This window comes from Nelumbo nucifera, chromosome 2, assembly GCF_055504915.1.
Source record: "Nelumbo nucifera cultivar China Antique chromosome 2, China Antique-T2T, whole genome shotgun sequence".
NCBI classification, from domain to species: Eukaryota; Viridiplantae; Streptophyta; class Magnoliopsida; order Proteales; family Nelumbonaceae; genus Nelumbo; species Nelumbo nucifera.
In genome coordinates, this window is record NC_142650.1 from 52,253,857 (window position 1) to 52,270,678 (window position 16,822).

General features: G+C 37.9%; 1 protein-coding gene and 1 long non-coding RNA gene across 2 annotated transcripts; both read right to left on the reverse strand.

Moving 5' to 3' along the window:
• Nucleotides 1-3,427: 3,427 nt before the first annotated feature.
• On the reverse strand, nt 3,428-4,912 carry LOC104601167 (uncharacterized). Its single transcript, XM_010264407.3, has 3 exons — nt 4,755-4,912; nt 4,309-4,632; nt 3,428-3,905 (listed from the first exon to the last, which is right to left on the reverse strand). Exons 1-3 carry the CDS (start codon nt 4,828-4,830, stop codon nt 3,730-3,732), a joined length of 576 nt encoding a protein of 191 aa, XP_010262709.1. The 5' UTR covers nt 4,831-4,912; the 3' UTR covers nt 3,428-3,729.
• Nucleotides 4,913-11,262: 6,350 nt separating this feature from the next.
• On the reverse strand, nt 11,263-16,582 carry LOC104601168 (uncharacterized). Its single transcript, XR_016083162.1, has 2 exons — nt 15,274-16,582; nt 11,263-11,940 (listed from the first exon to the last, which is right to left on the reverse strand). It is a non-coding gene; the product is annotated as an uncharacterized LOC104601168 (long non-coding RNA).
• Between the last annotated feature and the right edge of the window lie 240 nt (nt 16,583-16,822).

A 16,822-nucleotide genomic window follows, 5' to 3' on the forward strand; every position in this document is an offset into this window, starting at 1 on the left:
TAGAATGATTTGATAAAATGACTTGAGTTTATGGTGGAAGACATATATATTTTGTGATGATTCATTCATATGTTAATTTACAACTCAAATTAACTAAAATACTTGTCTTTACAATTGTTGTCTAAACTTATATGTAGAGACTGATGGCAAAGGGATGTTTTTTGTTGATGTGCTCATGCAGAAAGGGAAAAATGACAGTATACATGACTAGATGGACAGTGATTGTTTCATTGTCCAATGAGAGGGGACTATAGGAGATCTTTCATATGCATAAATCAATACTTTGGGGGATACCCAACACTGGATAGGGCTTCCCCAAAACAACGTCGTTCATCATCTATTGTTCAACCACAATCAACTAATAGTAACATTGCCATGTTAGCTTGTTGTGGTTGTAATATCCTGTGCTTTATATTTTGGGCATGGGTATGCATGATTGTTATGGTATTCAAGGTTACGAAGTAAAATGATAAATATAGAATTTTCCTAGCAGTGCAAACTTATTAGAATGTGGCTATGTACCGATACTTAGGATAGGCTTATATATGAAAACTTATCATACCTGTTCATATGTAACTAGCAGTGCAAACATGTTAGTATGGAAAATATACTAGTGATGTTTAGTAGTATTAAATCATTTAAGCCTTGTTTGATTATTCCATTACATCATAAAATGGGTGTTTGACATCTTTATTAGGCTCCCCCCCCCCCCTTGATTATTTCTTATTTTTCTTGGATGCATCTAGGAGAGACAAATGAATGGAAGATGAGCATTAGTTTTAGATAATTTATAGTCTAATTTGAACTTTTAATTCTTAAGCCTAAAAGAATATTAGGTTTAGAGGATTCATTCTGATTTGAACTTTTACTAAAAGAATATTAGGTTTAGATGGAAAGGTAGATTGATTAGGGGTAGTAGAGGTAACTTTAATAATTTAATCAATAAAATGCACATTCATGTGTTTTTGCTTAAATGCTAACTCTAGAAAGTGGGATAACTTCAATGTATTGAAACCAATTGAAAGCGTACAAGTTTTAGTACCAGGAGCAAATCAGTTCTAGAAAAAATATCAATCTCTATAAGTTAAGGAAAAAGCTGAATAATGTCCACGAATCCACTCATTCAAAATTTGAGGAACTCATTTAACATTGGTCACTAACAAGAACATTATAATGATGTAAGCTTATATTTTATATGCATAAACACCAGAATATGAAGTGCTTGCAGGTGTAATTGAAGTGCTTATATTTATAAGATTTGCTTTTTTGTTTTTATAGTGTAGTTGAAGTACTTGCAGGTGTAATTGAAGTGCTTATATTTATAAGATTTGCTTTTTTGTTTTCATAGTGTAGTTGAAGTGCTTGCAGGTGGAAATCATCCCTACTTGTGAATAGCATTTCAAAATACCCTTTTCTATTTGAATCTTCTCTTATTTCCACTAGGATTGGGTATGGGTTGTGAATTTTAGACAAAGTATAAGGTAGTTCTTGATCAAGTTATAACAGTAGCATGTAATTGCATCTTTTCTTGTCTTTTTACCATGGGCGATTCCATCAATCTCATGGAAATCTACATGTATACATATGTATTCATGTGCATCTAAACATGCACACAGAAATTTATATACATGTGCGGATGCTTCTTAAAGAACACTCAATGAAGAACTTAAGACAAGGCCACTTTTGGATTCATTTGAAGGTATGGAATAGCCAATTTATATTGTCAACCAGATAGGTGAACCACGCGCCATTAGGCACATAGAGGGCATTTATGACACAGGCATCATTAGGCACCACATCAGCAAAATGCTAATAAACGCCCACCCATTTCAGGAAGCTCCAAAATGAAGTTTTTTGAAACGGGAGAGGCGCACAGAACTTTGCAAACTTCGATACATACAAATGCAATTAATAAGGCATTTGCTGATGGGGCACCATCAATAAACGTAAACGGAATCAAACATATACTAAGTGTCGACCTCATATGGATTGACATGAAATGGACTATAAATGTCCATGCGTTAATAGGGTTTAAAACGGGTAGTAACTGTTTGATACCATTAGTGCAAGAGGAATGCCTTAGATTGATTAATAATGTTAAAATGCTAGGTTGATGGGAATTTTTTTGGGGAAATTGTCTAAAACTCACCATGAGTGTTCAGCATTTCTTTTACTCACCACAACTTTTCAAAATGTCAAAACTCACCGGATCACTAACTTGACATGGTGAGTTTTAGACATTTTGAAAAGTTGTGAGTTTAAGAGAAATGATGAAAACTCATGGTGAGTTTTAGACAATTTCCCTTTTTTTGAATGTAACAAATAAGGCCACCCACACATGCATCCCCTATATATCAGTTATTTTGATCGTTGGATGTCATTTTCAAGCAAAAATCAACCATTAGATCTCAAACTATGCAAGGAAGTGTAGTTTGGACCATTGGATTGATTCAATGACACCTAAATATAAAGGAAATGTGCTACACCGAATCATCCGTGTGGCCATTTCTTGAAATGCCAAAAGATGAGTTGTTGTTTATCTTTGTTGAGGTGGAAAGCATTGTTTTCAAAACCGAACCAGACCGGACGGTCGGACTGGAAAAACCAGGAATCAGTCACCTGACCAGTTTCATTTTCCTCCAAAACTGCTTTTTCCCTCAAAATTGTTGATTTTGGTCAGTAAACCGTTCGAACGGTTTTGACCCTTTTCCGATTTTTTTTTGTCAGAACGGGCTGGTCGTTACCAGTTCGTTTTTAAAAACCATGGTGAAAAGTGCCTTTATGGGCTATTTCTTAAAACACCCATAAAATGACTAACCAAATAATAAAAGCAAAAAAACATTTAAAGTAGATAAACATTTATCTTATAAACGTGCACAGAACCAAACACACACTTAATTACTCAAGTGGCATTAGAAAAACTTTAAAAGTTTTCGGCTTTTCATGGAATGCAGCTTATGACGTTTCTATGTGGGGTACAGCTCGGAACGTCCCTAAAGCCCTCCCAAACGGGTAAGTGCCCTTCTGTTCGAAGCCGTCCAGCGAAATTGGAACATTACATGGGATTAGGCTAATACTAAATTCGATACGTTTATTTGTAAATTTTGGTATTATCGAGTGTGGGCCTTCACTCATGAAAAGGTTAATAATTTATTTCATGTGTGATCCGGTGGCCCCAAAGATCAGATTCTAAAATATGAAGTGATGAACACTTTGCGGATTCTCAAATGCCAAACCACGATGACGTCGTCTTATGATAAGACGGAATTCTCCGACCGTAGTGAAATGCCCAGCCTGCCAAAATTATAATGGATTTCAGCCCAAGCGGCCTTGGTCCATGACCTACTCAGTCAAATTCTGATTTTACCGTCTTTTTATTTTGAAAATTATTAAAATAAAAAACAGTAAATGCCTAGCTAGAGGAGCCTTTTGGATATAAAAATTAACAAGTGTGCTAATGATATAAAAGCGTGAAGTACAAATATTATTTTGTGATATATAATATATATAATCACGCCAGATCCGCCCAGGAAAAAATGATGAACACGAAGTCCACAGAAAGAACTCAAGAAGTCTCAGTCCAGGCCCAGCCCAAACAAATGAACCCAAGACCTGTCACTAGATTGCTTGCTACTCAATTATTCCTCAGTCTTGTTCATGTACATGGACCTCAAAGAGAAAATGAGAAATGAGAAACTGTCTAAAACAACAAACAATTTTTCATTTTGATTACACCAAAGCTGGAGAAGGAGCAGCAGCGAAATGCGCAGAGGTGGTGGTGGTGGTGGCGGGGGCGGTGGTTTCACTGGCGATGGGACCAGCAGCCGCCCCATTGCTCAGAAGCTCAATCATCGCACGGTGTGGGTTGGTCCTCTGTGCCATGCATAGATCCGGCAAAAATGCACCTGTCCCAGATTAAATTTAAAGCAAAGTTTCAGCTACAAATCTGGATGCATGGTGACGCTGATGCATCTTATATTCTCTCTCTCTCTCTCTCCAAAGAAAGAAGGAAAAAGAAAAATCTAAAGCTTACTAGAAATGATACCAGAAGAAGCAAGCTAAACTCTTCATGATTTTAGTATTTCTCTTAATGGAAGAAACCAGGCAATATTGGGTTGCTCAAGGTGCAGTCAGCCATTGCTATAATTATGAAACTATAAATCAAATGTGTTGTTTGGTCTGCAAAATAATTTACTTTACTTTCTGCTTCTTATGGCCTCTTTTCTTCGGGTGGAGGTAACTAGAATTACTATATATATCTAGATTAATGATTAAACGTGCGATTAGGAAATAGGAAACATCTGTTACCTTCTCCTGCAGCCAAGTTAAAGTAGAGGTCTACGATGTTGGGGCAGTTCTGGTAACAGGCAGGGGAGCAGAGCTTGGCGGTGAACTGCGGCTCGAGCAGGGCATCTGACGAAATCCCGACGGAGTTCCTATCAACCCCACATGCCCGGACGCACTCGTCGGACTCAATCCATTCAGTCATCCTCTCCACGATCACATCAGATGTCCTGCACTGGTATTCCGTGGTTCCATCCGTCAGGTAGGTCTCCAACAGGCATCTCTGTCCCGAGGATGCGATGGAGAAGGCGCAGAGGTCTTTGGGCAAATTCTCACATATAATCTCACCTAAACAAACGAACCATTATCAATTCATAAACAACCAGGAAGAAAAACAATTCATAACAGAAATGATAGAAGAAGAAATCTCAAGCATCAACGAAGAAACGTTTGCATTCCAAGATATATACCAAGAACTCCATGGAGGGAGACGGAGAGAGAAAAGAAGAGAGGCAATAAGATCGTTATTGTGGTGGAAGGAGCCATGAGTTGAGCAAAATTCTTCTCTTCTCTTTCTTTTTATGTTTTCTTTGTTTAGGTGGATGAATGAATGAAGGAATGCAACAAGGGAGGAGTTTATATAGAGGAAGAGATTTCAGGAACAAACAAAACGTGTACTGTGTACGAAGCCAAGTCGCATGTTTTGGTTGCTTGTCTCACGCGGTTTCTAAATTGAGCTATAGTCGTCGTCGAATCAAACAAAGACGTGTTTGGAAGCCCGTTAATTTGATTTGAAGCTTTCAATACATGATTTGGTGCTCCAAACGAACTTTCTTACGTCTTTGATCAGCTTACCTTGCTATGATGATTAGGCGCATCAATATACATCAACCCTTTAAAATCTCTTTATTCTGCTAATGTCATAACCAACGACACGGATCATCATCGGTTTCCAAGAACTTACGAAGCGAAGCTTTCTAGTTTCTACTTTCTACCTTACAATTCAAAACGATGACTTAGGTGGGTCAACTGTCATCTTTTGAATAAATTAAGAAACGGCTGAAAAATCGTTTTGCCCCATCAAGCTTTGTTTGGTAAATTCTTTTGGTTGTTAGTTAACATCATCAGCAAAACCTAATATATATAGGTAAGATTAGATCAGTCTTTCCAGGAAGTAAAACTGGAGGAGAAGGGAAGATGCAGAGCCACAGAGAGAGGGAGAGAGATAAAGAGAAAGGGATTGCAGAGACTACTACAAAGGTCAATCAAAATGATCATTAATTAGTGTTAAGTAATTAACAGAAGAAGCGCCATGGAAATTTAATTTGTTTGCCGGCTTCGCCACTAATTTGGTTCGTTTCATGTTTGTTCTTTGCTTTCTACCTTCTAGAAAGTTTCCAAAACCAAACATTAAGCAAAGTCTAGCTAGACCGGTCTATTCTCTTTTGAACCAGAAAAATGTCTAAAAGAAAAGACATATTTTATAAGCCTGCTGGGGTTCATGATTATTATTTTTGTGGCTTAAATCAAAGTCATGGTGGGCCGATGAAATTAATGGTTGCCCACTCTTTGGGAGGTCCATCGGAGACCCATCACGTCATAGCTAGGCACCGAAATGAATGAGGTTGAAGTTGAAGATGATGATGACATTGTTGCATGATTTCAGTAAATTTCAACAGTCACCTCCATTTCTGTATCAGGCTTCTCGTGACTGGTCTCCAGTTTCAATCAATGGAGAAACTAATTAAAATGGGTGTATTGCAGATCAAAGATTTTCATTCGTTAATTAATACATAATCTGGGTCCGGTCGATCGGTCTAACCCCAATCTCACCCTTAAATAATAAAAAAGAGCACAAACAAATGGTTCATTGAGAAAATTAGTTAAAAGTAATTAGCTCAAAAATTTTATTTTTAGCAGTATGAGTTAAGTTTGCCATGCACTCTTAACTCTATATTTAGGCTATGTTTGGTTCTTAGCTTTCCCTAAATCTAATGTTTTTCTCTTATTTTCTATCAAACCAAATAGGCAAATACTCCTAAAACGGGAGAATAAAACCTTTCACTTTCACTTGTCACACGGCATTCATATCCTGCAAGAACCCTCCTTTTCTATGTTTTCATATTTGGCTTTTGTTAAAGCCGATTAAAGCCCCATCTTTTAACTGTATTACACTCTTTATGTTGCTGCTCCCTTTTCTATATTCCAAACTTGCCGCTTAAAATCAGAGAATAGCTACGTGTCCTACGGATTAATTACGGATAAAAGTATATATTCAGGTCTAGTGGGCTTTCATACACTGATACACAGTACTCCACCCATTTTTCCCACAAGACTAAAGGGATCTCTTCTGTAGTCCAGACCATCCATCAGATAAGCAACCCACTGAGTTCTATGTCCTGTCGATTTCATCCCTATGCACAAGTCTGTAATATTGGAATTGTGTCCAATCAATTAAATCCCTGTGTTGGGGTTTCGTCCACTCAATTTGGTAATGCCCTATACCCAGTTTTGTATTGGAGTTTTGCCCAACCTTGTAAAATAGGTCTATTTTGACCACTATGCCAACATGTTTTCAGACAAAAATTTTCTCCTTTTGAATTCCAAAGTAAATGGCCATTTAGAGGACTCTCGTATCATTAATTCCTGGAAACTCACCAAACAATCCAACAAATTAAATCCATTCCCATATGCAAATTCTTTTTCACTCGGGAAAATTTACATCCTATTAATCAATTTATGCAGCCATCCCCACCCTACTGGAAGTGCTGCTCTCCTTAACAACATAAGGATTAGATTGTAAAGATGTATCTCAAACTCCAATACCGCATTTTTTTTTAATAAAAGATAGGAGCTGTTTCAAATATAATTCAACAATGGATATGGCATGGAATAAAGATAGGAGCTACGCTTGTAAGTTGCATGCATACAGACATATCCAAGGGCATGGTGGCATGTACTGCTGTAAACATTTTTTTTAAACAAAATAAATGGTTTTTATCAGCTAGGAAATTAAACCCAGAGAATAAGAGTACTACATTATTAGTTTCTAAGCTTCTCTCCATAGTCTATACCCTGCAATCCTTTGCAATAATTTGTACTAATATTAGGCCCTGTTCACATTTTTAGTTATTTAGCTGGGTAAATGCATTTATCAGATAATTGTTTCCCAAGAAAGATTTATACGGATAAGTGTATTTATCCATGTTCTTTTATTTCCCATGTAAGTAAGGGAATGATTATTTTATCCGTAAAAATTCATTATTATAGGGGTATTTTTTGTCCTTTTTAAGTGTTGACAACTTTTCCCTAAGGTGGGAAAGTTATTTACCCACCTAGAAGATGGGATACCCAGGAAAATAAACTTTCCCGGATCCCCACATAAATCTGAAGAAAGAACATGGGATTTTTGGTCAATGGGAATTAAAATCTCATTGACCAACTTTCCCCCCATCTCAAAATCAAGAAAAAGAATGCCCCCTTAGGCCCAAAGTATCACAAGAGGAGAAAAAAAATTCAAACCTTATATGATTATCTTCAACTTGTTTGGGCCATTCCCTTTGTATGTATTTGGTAGAGCTTTGTAAATGAAGCTCCCTCCAATGGTAGGCATGCACTCACATAAATCAAACCCAGTTTTTTGTAAGTATTTATGCGTACGGATCACCATGATGGGTTAAATGCTGATTTGATAATGACATGGTGTCTTTTTGATAAATGCCTATCACGAAATGTCCATACACACTTTATCTTCACCATGTAATATATGTATTTATGTAAGAATGGTTATACCAGGTTTATGACAGTTGATACCCAGTTTGCGATATTTGATCTGGGTTTAGAAGGGATCGAACTTTGAGCTTAGCTCAAGTTTCTCGTCAGAAAAGAATTATTCCAACTACCTTTATTTTTTTTATTTTTTTTGGATAAGCAATCCAACCAGTTGGTTAGTAAGGATTTGGATCAATACAAGGTTTCTAATATATTTTCACAAACTATTTCGCATGCTTAACTCTTCTGGGCTTTATCTTTCGAAACAAAAAAAAAAAAAAAAGAAACTCTTTTGGGCTTTGGACCGGACATTTGGGTTATGTTAGGCTTGAAAGCAAAAGTAGGGGAAGGAAAGGAAATATAGAAAAACCTTTATAAATCTTGTATAAATTTCCTTATCTTTTTCTTCCTTTCACTATCTTTTCCTTCAAACCAAATGTAGCCTTGGACAAATATGCCCTGTGGAGTTGTGGACTTGTACAATTGTACTTTTTTTTAACCCCAAACTTTACAAGGGTGTAGGGTGATCACCTTAAAATTTTACTAACATTCTCCAAAGGCAAACACAACAAAACTCAGAAGAGACCACTCTATATACTAATGAATCGTACATGCCTAGTACACTTAGATCAGCTACTAGTTATGTCTTAATCATACATTCATGCAAAGTAATAGCAGCACAGAGCTCAAGAAACCTCAGCCCAAACTCCTACTGAAGCAAAATGGCTGGCCTTAATTTGGGGAATCAAAGCAGCAAAAGAAATGCATATCTAAGTGCCTCCAAATTCGATGTGATGCTATGTATATAGTTCATCTTTTAAATCATCCCTCCAAGCATTACTCTTGGAGAGATAAGCTATACAGGGATGAAATTCTGGACTTGATTAAATACTTCCACATATGCTATATCATATACATGTAAACAGAAATTAGAACGATCTAGCTCACAGACTAGCTTATATAAGTCTGCAAGGAGGAAATAAATCTGCAATATCAACTACCGCCTCAAGGCTTGGATGTAAATGTTTTCAGAAATATTCTTCAATGAAGATTTTCTTTGCTTTGTTTGCCGACAAAAAAAAATTATATATCTTGATTCTACGAGGAAGAGTATAGGCCTGCAAAACCCCATGCATAGAGCCACCCGCACTCCATAAATTCAGCTGACCCGACTTAGCCCAAATTGAGTTGGCCCGGTCCAACCATGACAGTAGGCCAAGTCATTTGATCAAGAGCCATCTACACCCACTTACCTACTTAGCACCAAGAACATTCTAGAAGGGAGAAGCAATATACGCAAGGGTCTCATTTTCAAATGGGGGACCCAAGACCCATTTGTGCGGAGGAGACCTAGATTCCCTCTCCCAGTCTTGAGTATCCCTCTCCCACCTATTCAGAGCTCCACCTCTCCAGACTGCCATTCCTAGGACTTTGGGACCCCAACCCTTTGTGCCATGCTGCTTACACTATGCAATACGTACGCAATATGTAGGTAGTATTTCCAAGGATGAGAGAGATGACCCAACATGATTTCAACAACCGTGCTTAGTGCTTACACATCCACTCTGATGTCCAAGATAGCACGATCGAGAGTCGAGACATAATTTCTCGAAGCTCCGCTTGCACCGAAGTAGTGGTACCATAGAAATTGTGATAGGAAAATATAAAGACAAGTAATGCATCTAATCTTCTCATTTTTTGAGAAGTTTTTGAAGGAATATTCAGAACCTGAAGGAAGAGAGGGTCTCTGTTTTTTGAATTAAGACAAATTGTAAGAGAGCAAATGTCTCTGATCCAATTCACTAAGGTTGTGTTTAGTTTTGAAGAAAAATGTAGGAGAAAGAACGAAAACGAAGGAAAACATTTACAAATCTTGTATAAGTTTTTCTGCCTTTTCCTAAATATATAGAGTATAAATACATATAAAATAATATAACATACAAGGTTTTGCATTTTACATATTTGTATTTGTATTCCTTCCAAACTAAACCTTCCTAAACGAGAACAAATGTAAAAAACCCCTTTACCTTCGTTGAAACATTTGCATCTCTCTAACCATATTCCAAAGGATAACAGGAGTAATGCAAGCAACATAACGGTCATAGAATATTTTTTCAAAGGTTCCACCAAAGAATATATAACCTTAATTTGACCACCATATATTGGGTGGGAAAAATAGTTGAAAGACTCATTTTCCAATGCGACGGCAACCACAACAACTGCATTAGGAGGCCTGGCCAACGAGATTCCACGGTTTGAGACCAACTCATCTAAGGACAGGTATCCATGCATAAATTTTCACATGAAATTGGTTATTTTAGGAGGAAGACTGTATCTTTACCATTATTTCTAATAAAATTCTAAGCAGAAGTTATTGAAAATTTACTATTCTGGCTCTCTCTCTCTCCAAATCAACTTGACTGTCTTCACACATGGACGTCAATGTTGATGAATTTTTCAGGTTTGTTGGGCTGTTGGATTAAATAATAAACTCTTAAGCACCTAACAGTTGTATATTTTCCATATTTTTCTAATTTTTTGTAATTTTAATGTAATAATCATACTTTTCTGTATTTTTTATTTCTTTATGATTTCATGGTTCATTGGGTTGATATAGGACTATTTTACCCGTGATTTTATTCTGGTTCTGTATGCCAATTGGGTAATTACCTCCTTGAGGCAAATTAATGCACAGTTTTAGATACTGATGGGCTCTATGACGGAGTTTATGAGCAATAGTAATATAATAGTTGCAACAGGTCACAGGGTGACAAGGCCGCATCTCGGCATCTGATAGCTGAAGCTAGGGGTGTCAATTGGACTGGTCCAATGTGAGTCCATTATAAATGGATCATTTTGGATCGGCCCAATTTAATGTTTGGACCATCTAAATTGTTCAAATTCGTTTTGATTTAGATTGATTTCAACCCAAATTCGGTCCATTGATATGTATTCTTATCTAAAATCAATGGACCAGATATTGGTTTAATTCGACCCAATTCTATATAAATTTATTATGGACAGACCAGGTCCAATCCAATCTAATAAATATTTTGGATCGGATTGGCCTAATCTAATGTCTTATTGGTCCATCCAATTCGTCCAAATTGATTTTGGACTGGACAGGGTCCAATCCAAAACTGGTCCATTGACACCCTTAGCTTTTTTTTTATAGGAAAATAGGACCTTTTCATTCCAAACAACACAGAATAACAATACAGAGTCTGAATATAGCAGAACAGAAGACAGAAACAGAGTGCAATAAACATGCAACCAGAACAGAAAACGAAAAGAAAAAAAAAAAAAAACAAAGCAGGAAACAGAGGACTAAGCAGGCTCAGATCCAGCCAAAATTGAGAGCCATTCCGGGCAATCAAATAGAAATAAGCCACGGTCCCGTGCGCCTCTCTGCGCTAGGAGATGAGCCAGTCCATTACTGTTCATGTTAACAGAGGAGAATGAAACATTCAAAGAGACCAAAGCACTATATCAATGTCTTTTAGGAGGGAATAAATCTCTATTGGTCTGGGGAGAACTTTTTTACTGACAGCTGATATAAGTTCTCTACAGTCAGATTCCACCACACAAATGTTGAAACCTGCAAGTCTAACTAGATCCAAGCCTTGTCTCATTGTGATTGCTTCTGCTTGGATGGCTGAAGATACAATAATAGGGCCAAAACAAGCTGCCAAAACCAAAACATTTGAATCTCTAATCACCGCTCCAAAACTCCCCTTATTGTTGTGCTTGAAACCTCCATCAACATTTACTTTTACTTGTCTTACCGGAGGAGGTTGCCAAAAAAGTGTTGGTGCTTCTATATCTTCAGATACATTTGTACCTTCTGAGTAGCTCTTCGAAGACCCAATCATGAGTTGCAATTGCCTGTGGACATTCATCAAAACCACATGTGGAGAGTTGTTAGTGTTATCAAACAGATAAGAATTTCTTGCTTTCCATAAGAACCACAAAATATATGTTGTATTTTGAAGGAGAGAGATGGCATCCTCCTTCACTTAGGCACAGGATTGAAGCCAGCTTTGGAGCCGTTCTTTAAAAGTAATATCAGGAGGGTAGGAGGCCATTCTAGAAATGAAAATACTACCTAACCATGTTTTCTTAGCTAGTTCACACTGACAAAGTGCATGGAAGACAGTTTCTATTGTTGCACCACAGATTTCACAACTGTCATTATTAACTATCTTCTTTGCTAAGAAAGCCCTAACAGGAATTGCATCTCTGCTACATTTCCATAGAAAAAATTTGACTTTAGACTCCATGGGGATTTTCCAAAGGGTACTGTTGGAAGCCTGATCACTCCTAGAATTCTCAGACTCAGTAAGATGTTTTGCTACATAGTAAGCTGACCTAACTGTAAACCTTCCTTCTGAGTCTGAAGTCCAGGCTAGCACATCCTCTCACTCCCCTCTCGCCATATTCAGATTCAGAATTCTGCTTGCATAGAAGTCCCCCACTACCTCCTTTACTAAATCTTTTTTCCATGCTCTAGTATTATTGTCAATTAATTCACTTACCAAGGTAGGAGATCCTGACCCTGGTTTAGGGCCCATTAACTTGAAACCATCTACCTATGGAAGCCAATTGTCACCCCAAATTGAAAGGTTATTGGCTTTGTTGACTAACCACACAGGTCCATTTTGTATAACCTTCTTTCCCACTAAAATGCTTTTCCAACCCCAGGATCCAGATGAGGGTAGACCATCCCTTAGAAAATTTTTATTTTTGATGTAGGCCCACAGGCAATTTTCACCTGAAGCAATTCTCCATGCAAGCTTTGTTAGGAGAGCAAGGTTAAAATAGTAGGGATCCCTAAATCCTAAGCACCCATCATGTTTGTTTCTTATAATTGTTTCCTAATCCACCCAATGAATTTTGTTTCTATTTCTTTCATTCTTTCCCCACCAGAAGGTTCTTTGAAGTTTACTTAACACTCTACTAATTCTTTTGGGGGGATTAGAAAACAGGACATGGCATAAGTTGGGATAGTTGCTACCACAGATTTCAACAAAGTTGCCTTCCCTGCTTGACTTAGGTACTTCTCATTCCAGGCATTCATTTTGCATTGAGCTCTCTGAGTAAAAATATTGCCTTTGGTTTGGGCTAATGATTGAGCCAATAAAAGGCTTCAACCTATTTACCAACACTTTTGCTATGATCTTATAGGTTGTATTACAGAGACTAATAGGTCAAAGATGAGCTGCACATTCTGGGTTCTTGACCATAGGGACTAGGGTAATGTAGGTGGAGTTCAATTCTCTTAAGAGATACTCGGATTGGAAGAAACATTTAACCGCATTGATTACATCTTCCTTAAGTATTCCCCAATAATTTTAGTAGAAAAAGTTAGGAAGAACATCCAGCCCTAGAGCTTTCCTGGGCTCCATTTGAAATAAAGAAACTTCAATCTCTTCCTCACTTACCTCTATTTCTAGATTATTCCTCATTTCCTCTGTAATTGGGTTGGTATAGGCTTCCAAGACTCTACTAATATTTGTAGTTTGGGGGTTTGTAGACTTGTAAATGTCTTTGAAATGCTCCATTAGGACTGTCGATATCCTGTCATCCCCTTCTACCCAATTTCCTTCACCATCTTTAATCTTATTAATTATGTTTTTAGCTCTTCTCTTTAGAGTGTGTAGGTAAAAAAAATTTGGTATTTCTATCCCCCAACTAAACCCAATTCTGTCTTGATTTTTAAGCCTATAGCATCTCCTCTCTTTTTTGCCACTTCTCCAACTTATTTTCTAAATTCTCCACAGCTGCAGCATTGAAATTCTCATTTTTAACATTCATCTTAGCTTCCAAGACTTTCCTACAATCATTTATTTTGGCGTGGATGCACCCAAAAACCTCTTTGTTCCATTTTTTTTTAATTCAACTTTAGAAATCTGCATTTTTCTCTAAATTTAAATCGACTGGATCCTGAGAAAACTGAATTCCAATTAATCATAACAAAAGACTCACAATCACTATGAGTAGACCATGCTTCTACAAACCGGAAAGGCTTCCATCTCTTTGGGGGTGGAGCATCTGTATCTACAACTAGAGGGAAATGATTAGAACCTGGGGACGGCAATATTTGGACACTTACATTACCAAAAGTGAGCCTTCATCTTGCATTTGAAACTGCCCAATCCAATTTTGCCCTGATATTGAGGTTTCCATGTCTTTTGTTTGACCAGGTAAAAAATGGCCCACTACAGTCCACTATCTCAAGCCCACACTCCGTTAAGAAATTTCTGTTTTTGAGAATAGTAAACATTCTTACTGGTTTGCCTCCTTTGTTTGAAGCACTAAAATACATATTTAAATCCCCAACACACAGCCACGGCCCTTGGGAAAAAAAGAGAGTTTTCTCCATTTCTCAATGAAGAAGTTTCTCCTACTAAATTTTGGTTCTACATAGAGGAAAGAGCAGCTCCAATTATATCATCCTGAATTTTGGTGTGGATGTAATAAGGGTCAGCTGCAAGTATTGTAAGATTTATGTCCTTTTCCCAAAAAAGAGCCAAACCTCCTTTTTTTCCAACAGAATCTACCCCCAGCAATTCCAATCCCATAACCTCTGAAGTCTTCTCCTATAGTTCAAAAGGGAAGTCTTCGTTTCAATTAAGAAGCAGAAGTTTATTTTTTCCTCTCAAAGGGTCTTGAGGCAATTCAAAATTATCGAGGGGGACCCCACCCTTTGACAATTCCAGCTATATATTTTCATTGGCATCTTGGGGGTTGTTGCGGGACAGCCTCCCAAATCTACTTATTCAAGATCAAAGGATAGGCACCATGCTTCTTTCCTAACAGTAGGGCATAACTGATATTATCTTCATGGCTGGATGAGGTCATACACTTTTGATTTTGGAAAAAGGGTATCTTTTTTGTTTTTATTCCACCTTGTCTGACTCTATAATGACTTGCAAGATGACCAACCAAATTGCCTCTTTCCCCTTGAAAAGATGAGGAAGCTCTACTCGAATGTAGCTATTTTTTAATTCTTCTTGTACATCCCAGATTTTTGCCAAGGAGTCCGAACATTTTTGTACAAGGTTTGGTGGTTTTTTGTCTTCTCTGGTTTCTTTCATGTGAGAACATTTACATAAAATCATCCATGGGTTTAAAAGTGTGGTGCTAGTGAAAAGATTCCCCATTCAAAGTATAACAGTCATGCAATGAGTCAATATAACAAGAGGATGGGAGACATACCTCATCACTAATGTCAATATCAGTGAGCTCTGCTTCTTGGGTAGCTTCAGAGGTTGGCACCTCCACAGTTTTCTCAGTCAAGTCGTCCATGATGATGTCTTTTGGAAGAGCCAGCCTTTCCTTGCTAAACAGAGAAGAGCCTATTTCAGTAGGCAAAGTTTCTTGCTTCCCCAGTTTTGAAAAGGGGCTCTAGTCTAGCAGTTTCGAACTTACAGTAAACCTCTGCTTTTCTAAAAGATTCAGACCCAGAAAATCATTAACTTTCGGACCCAGTATTGGATTCAAATTTGGGTCCAAACCCGACCCATTAAACGGGTCCCACCCGAGTTCAGACTTACTCTTCTTTACTGTGGTTTGTAACTCTGCCTCCACCTGTTCTAAAATACAGATACTCATGTGCTTTCTCTTTCTCTAAAAGGCTATATCCGGATTTGACGCGCTGACCTTATTTTTTCCTTTAACAAGCTTATTCAAAAATAACTCCTTCCTGACATTTCTTGGAACCCCTTTCTGATTTTGTTCTGACGTGCAAGTTAACACTTCTTGCATATTTTTGGCTTCAGTGATTTTAGAAAGTTTTATCGAAGAGGTCGTTCCTGAAATGGAGAAGGACCTAGTCTCTTTTGGGTTGGTAGCGGAGCTTTTCACAAAAAAGGCAACTGTGTTCTCCATCTCCTGTTGATCCTTGAGCCCACCGCCCTGCCAGTCCTCCCTCCTACTCTGACTCCAATCACCCTTCACCGGAGAGAGCAGCACGTTAAGCATATCTCCGGCCACCTCATATCTGACTTCAGTTTTGGAAGCTAAAAGAGCATTTTCCAAGAAATTATTCTGGGTTGGAACGTCTCTCTGAGTCTTCACTGCCGCCCCTTCATCATTCTGGGTTCCGGCAGGAAAGTCGATCCTCTTTCTTCCTCCACGCTCCGAGGGCTCCCCCTTTGCACTGAATTCCTTGGAGAAACTCACACTTACTGTGCTAACTATAATGTTTGTAAACTTGAACTCCAAGGGGAGATTTGTCGCTCGTAGCCAGTGCCCATAAACAGTCCTATTACTTTCCATACCCATGCGTTGGTTCGCTAGTCTGGATGTGAGTTCATCTAGAAAATGCTCCTCCAAAACTCTACTGCACTTTGATTCACCATGACCCAGAACTCCACACCTGTAGCAAAAAATCGGAAGTCGCTCATACTGGTAGGGAAACCACATTTGTATGCCTGTAGGAGTAGTTTCCTGTATACCCACCACTAGGGCTTTGGAGATGTCAATTCGCACTCTAGCTCTCATAAAACGCCCCAAACAGGGGATATACTCATTGTCTTCCTCAGTATTGTAATAGCATGCTTACGTACACCTCACTAGTCACTAGGTTGTTTTTTATTTTATTTTCATTTTCAAATATTCTAGAAATATATACTCCAACCATTTTACTATGAAAGTTCTGTTGTTCCTCAGAGGGGAGTGATTATAGGGTTTATAATAAAGGTCCATTCTTTTTTAGGATTTTGAGAAGGAGGAAAGCTGGTCAATGGGATTTTGGTTCCCATGT

What these genes read in the sequence shown, in the direction of transcription:
- LOC104601167 (XM_010264407.3), bottom strand. Translation starts at nt 4,830, where the DNA reads ATGGCTCCTTCCACCACAATAACGATCTTATTGCCTCTCTTCTTTTCT. An exon ending in CTCCCTCCATGGAGTTCTTG is followed by an intron (nt 4,633 to 4,754) that starts GTATATATCTTG and finishes TCGTTTGTTTAG; the next exon opens with GTGAGATTATATGTGAGAAT. An exon ending in TAACTTGGCTGCAGGAGAAG is followed by an intron (nt 3,906 to 4,308) that starts GTAACAGATGTT and finishes AATCTGGGACAG; the next exon opens with GTGCATTTTTGCCGGATCTA.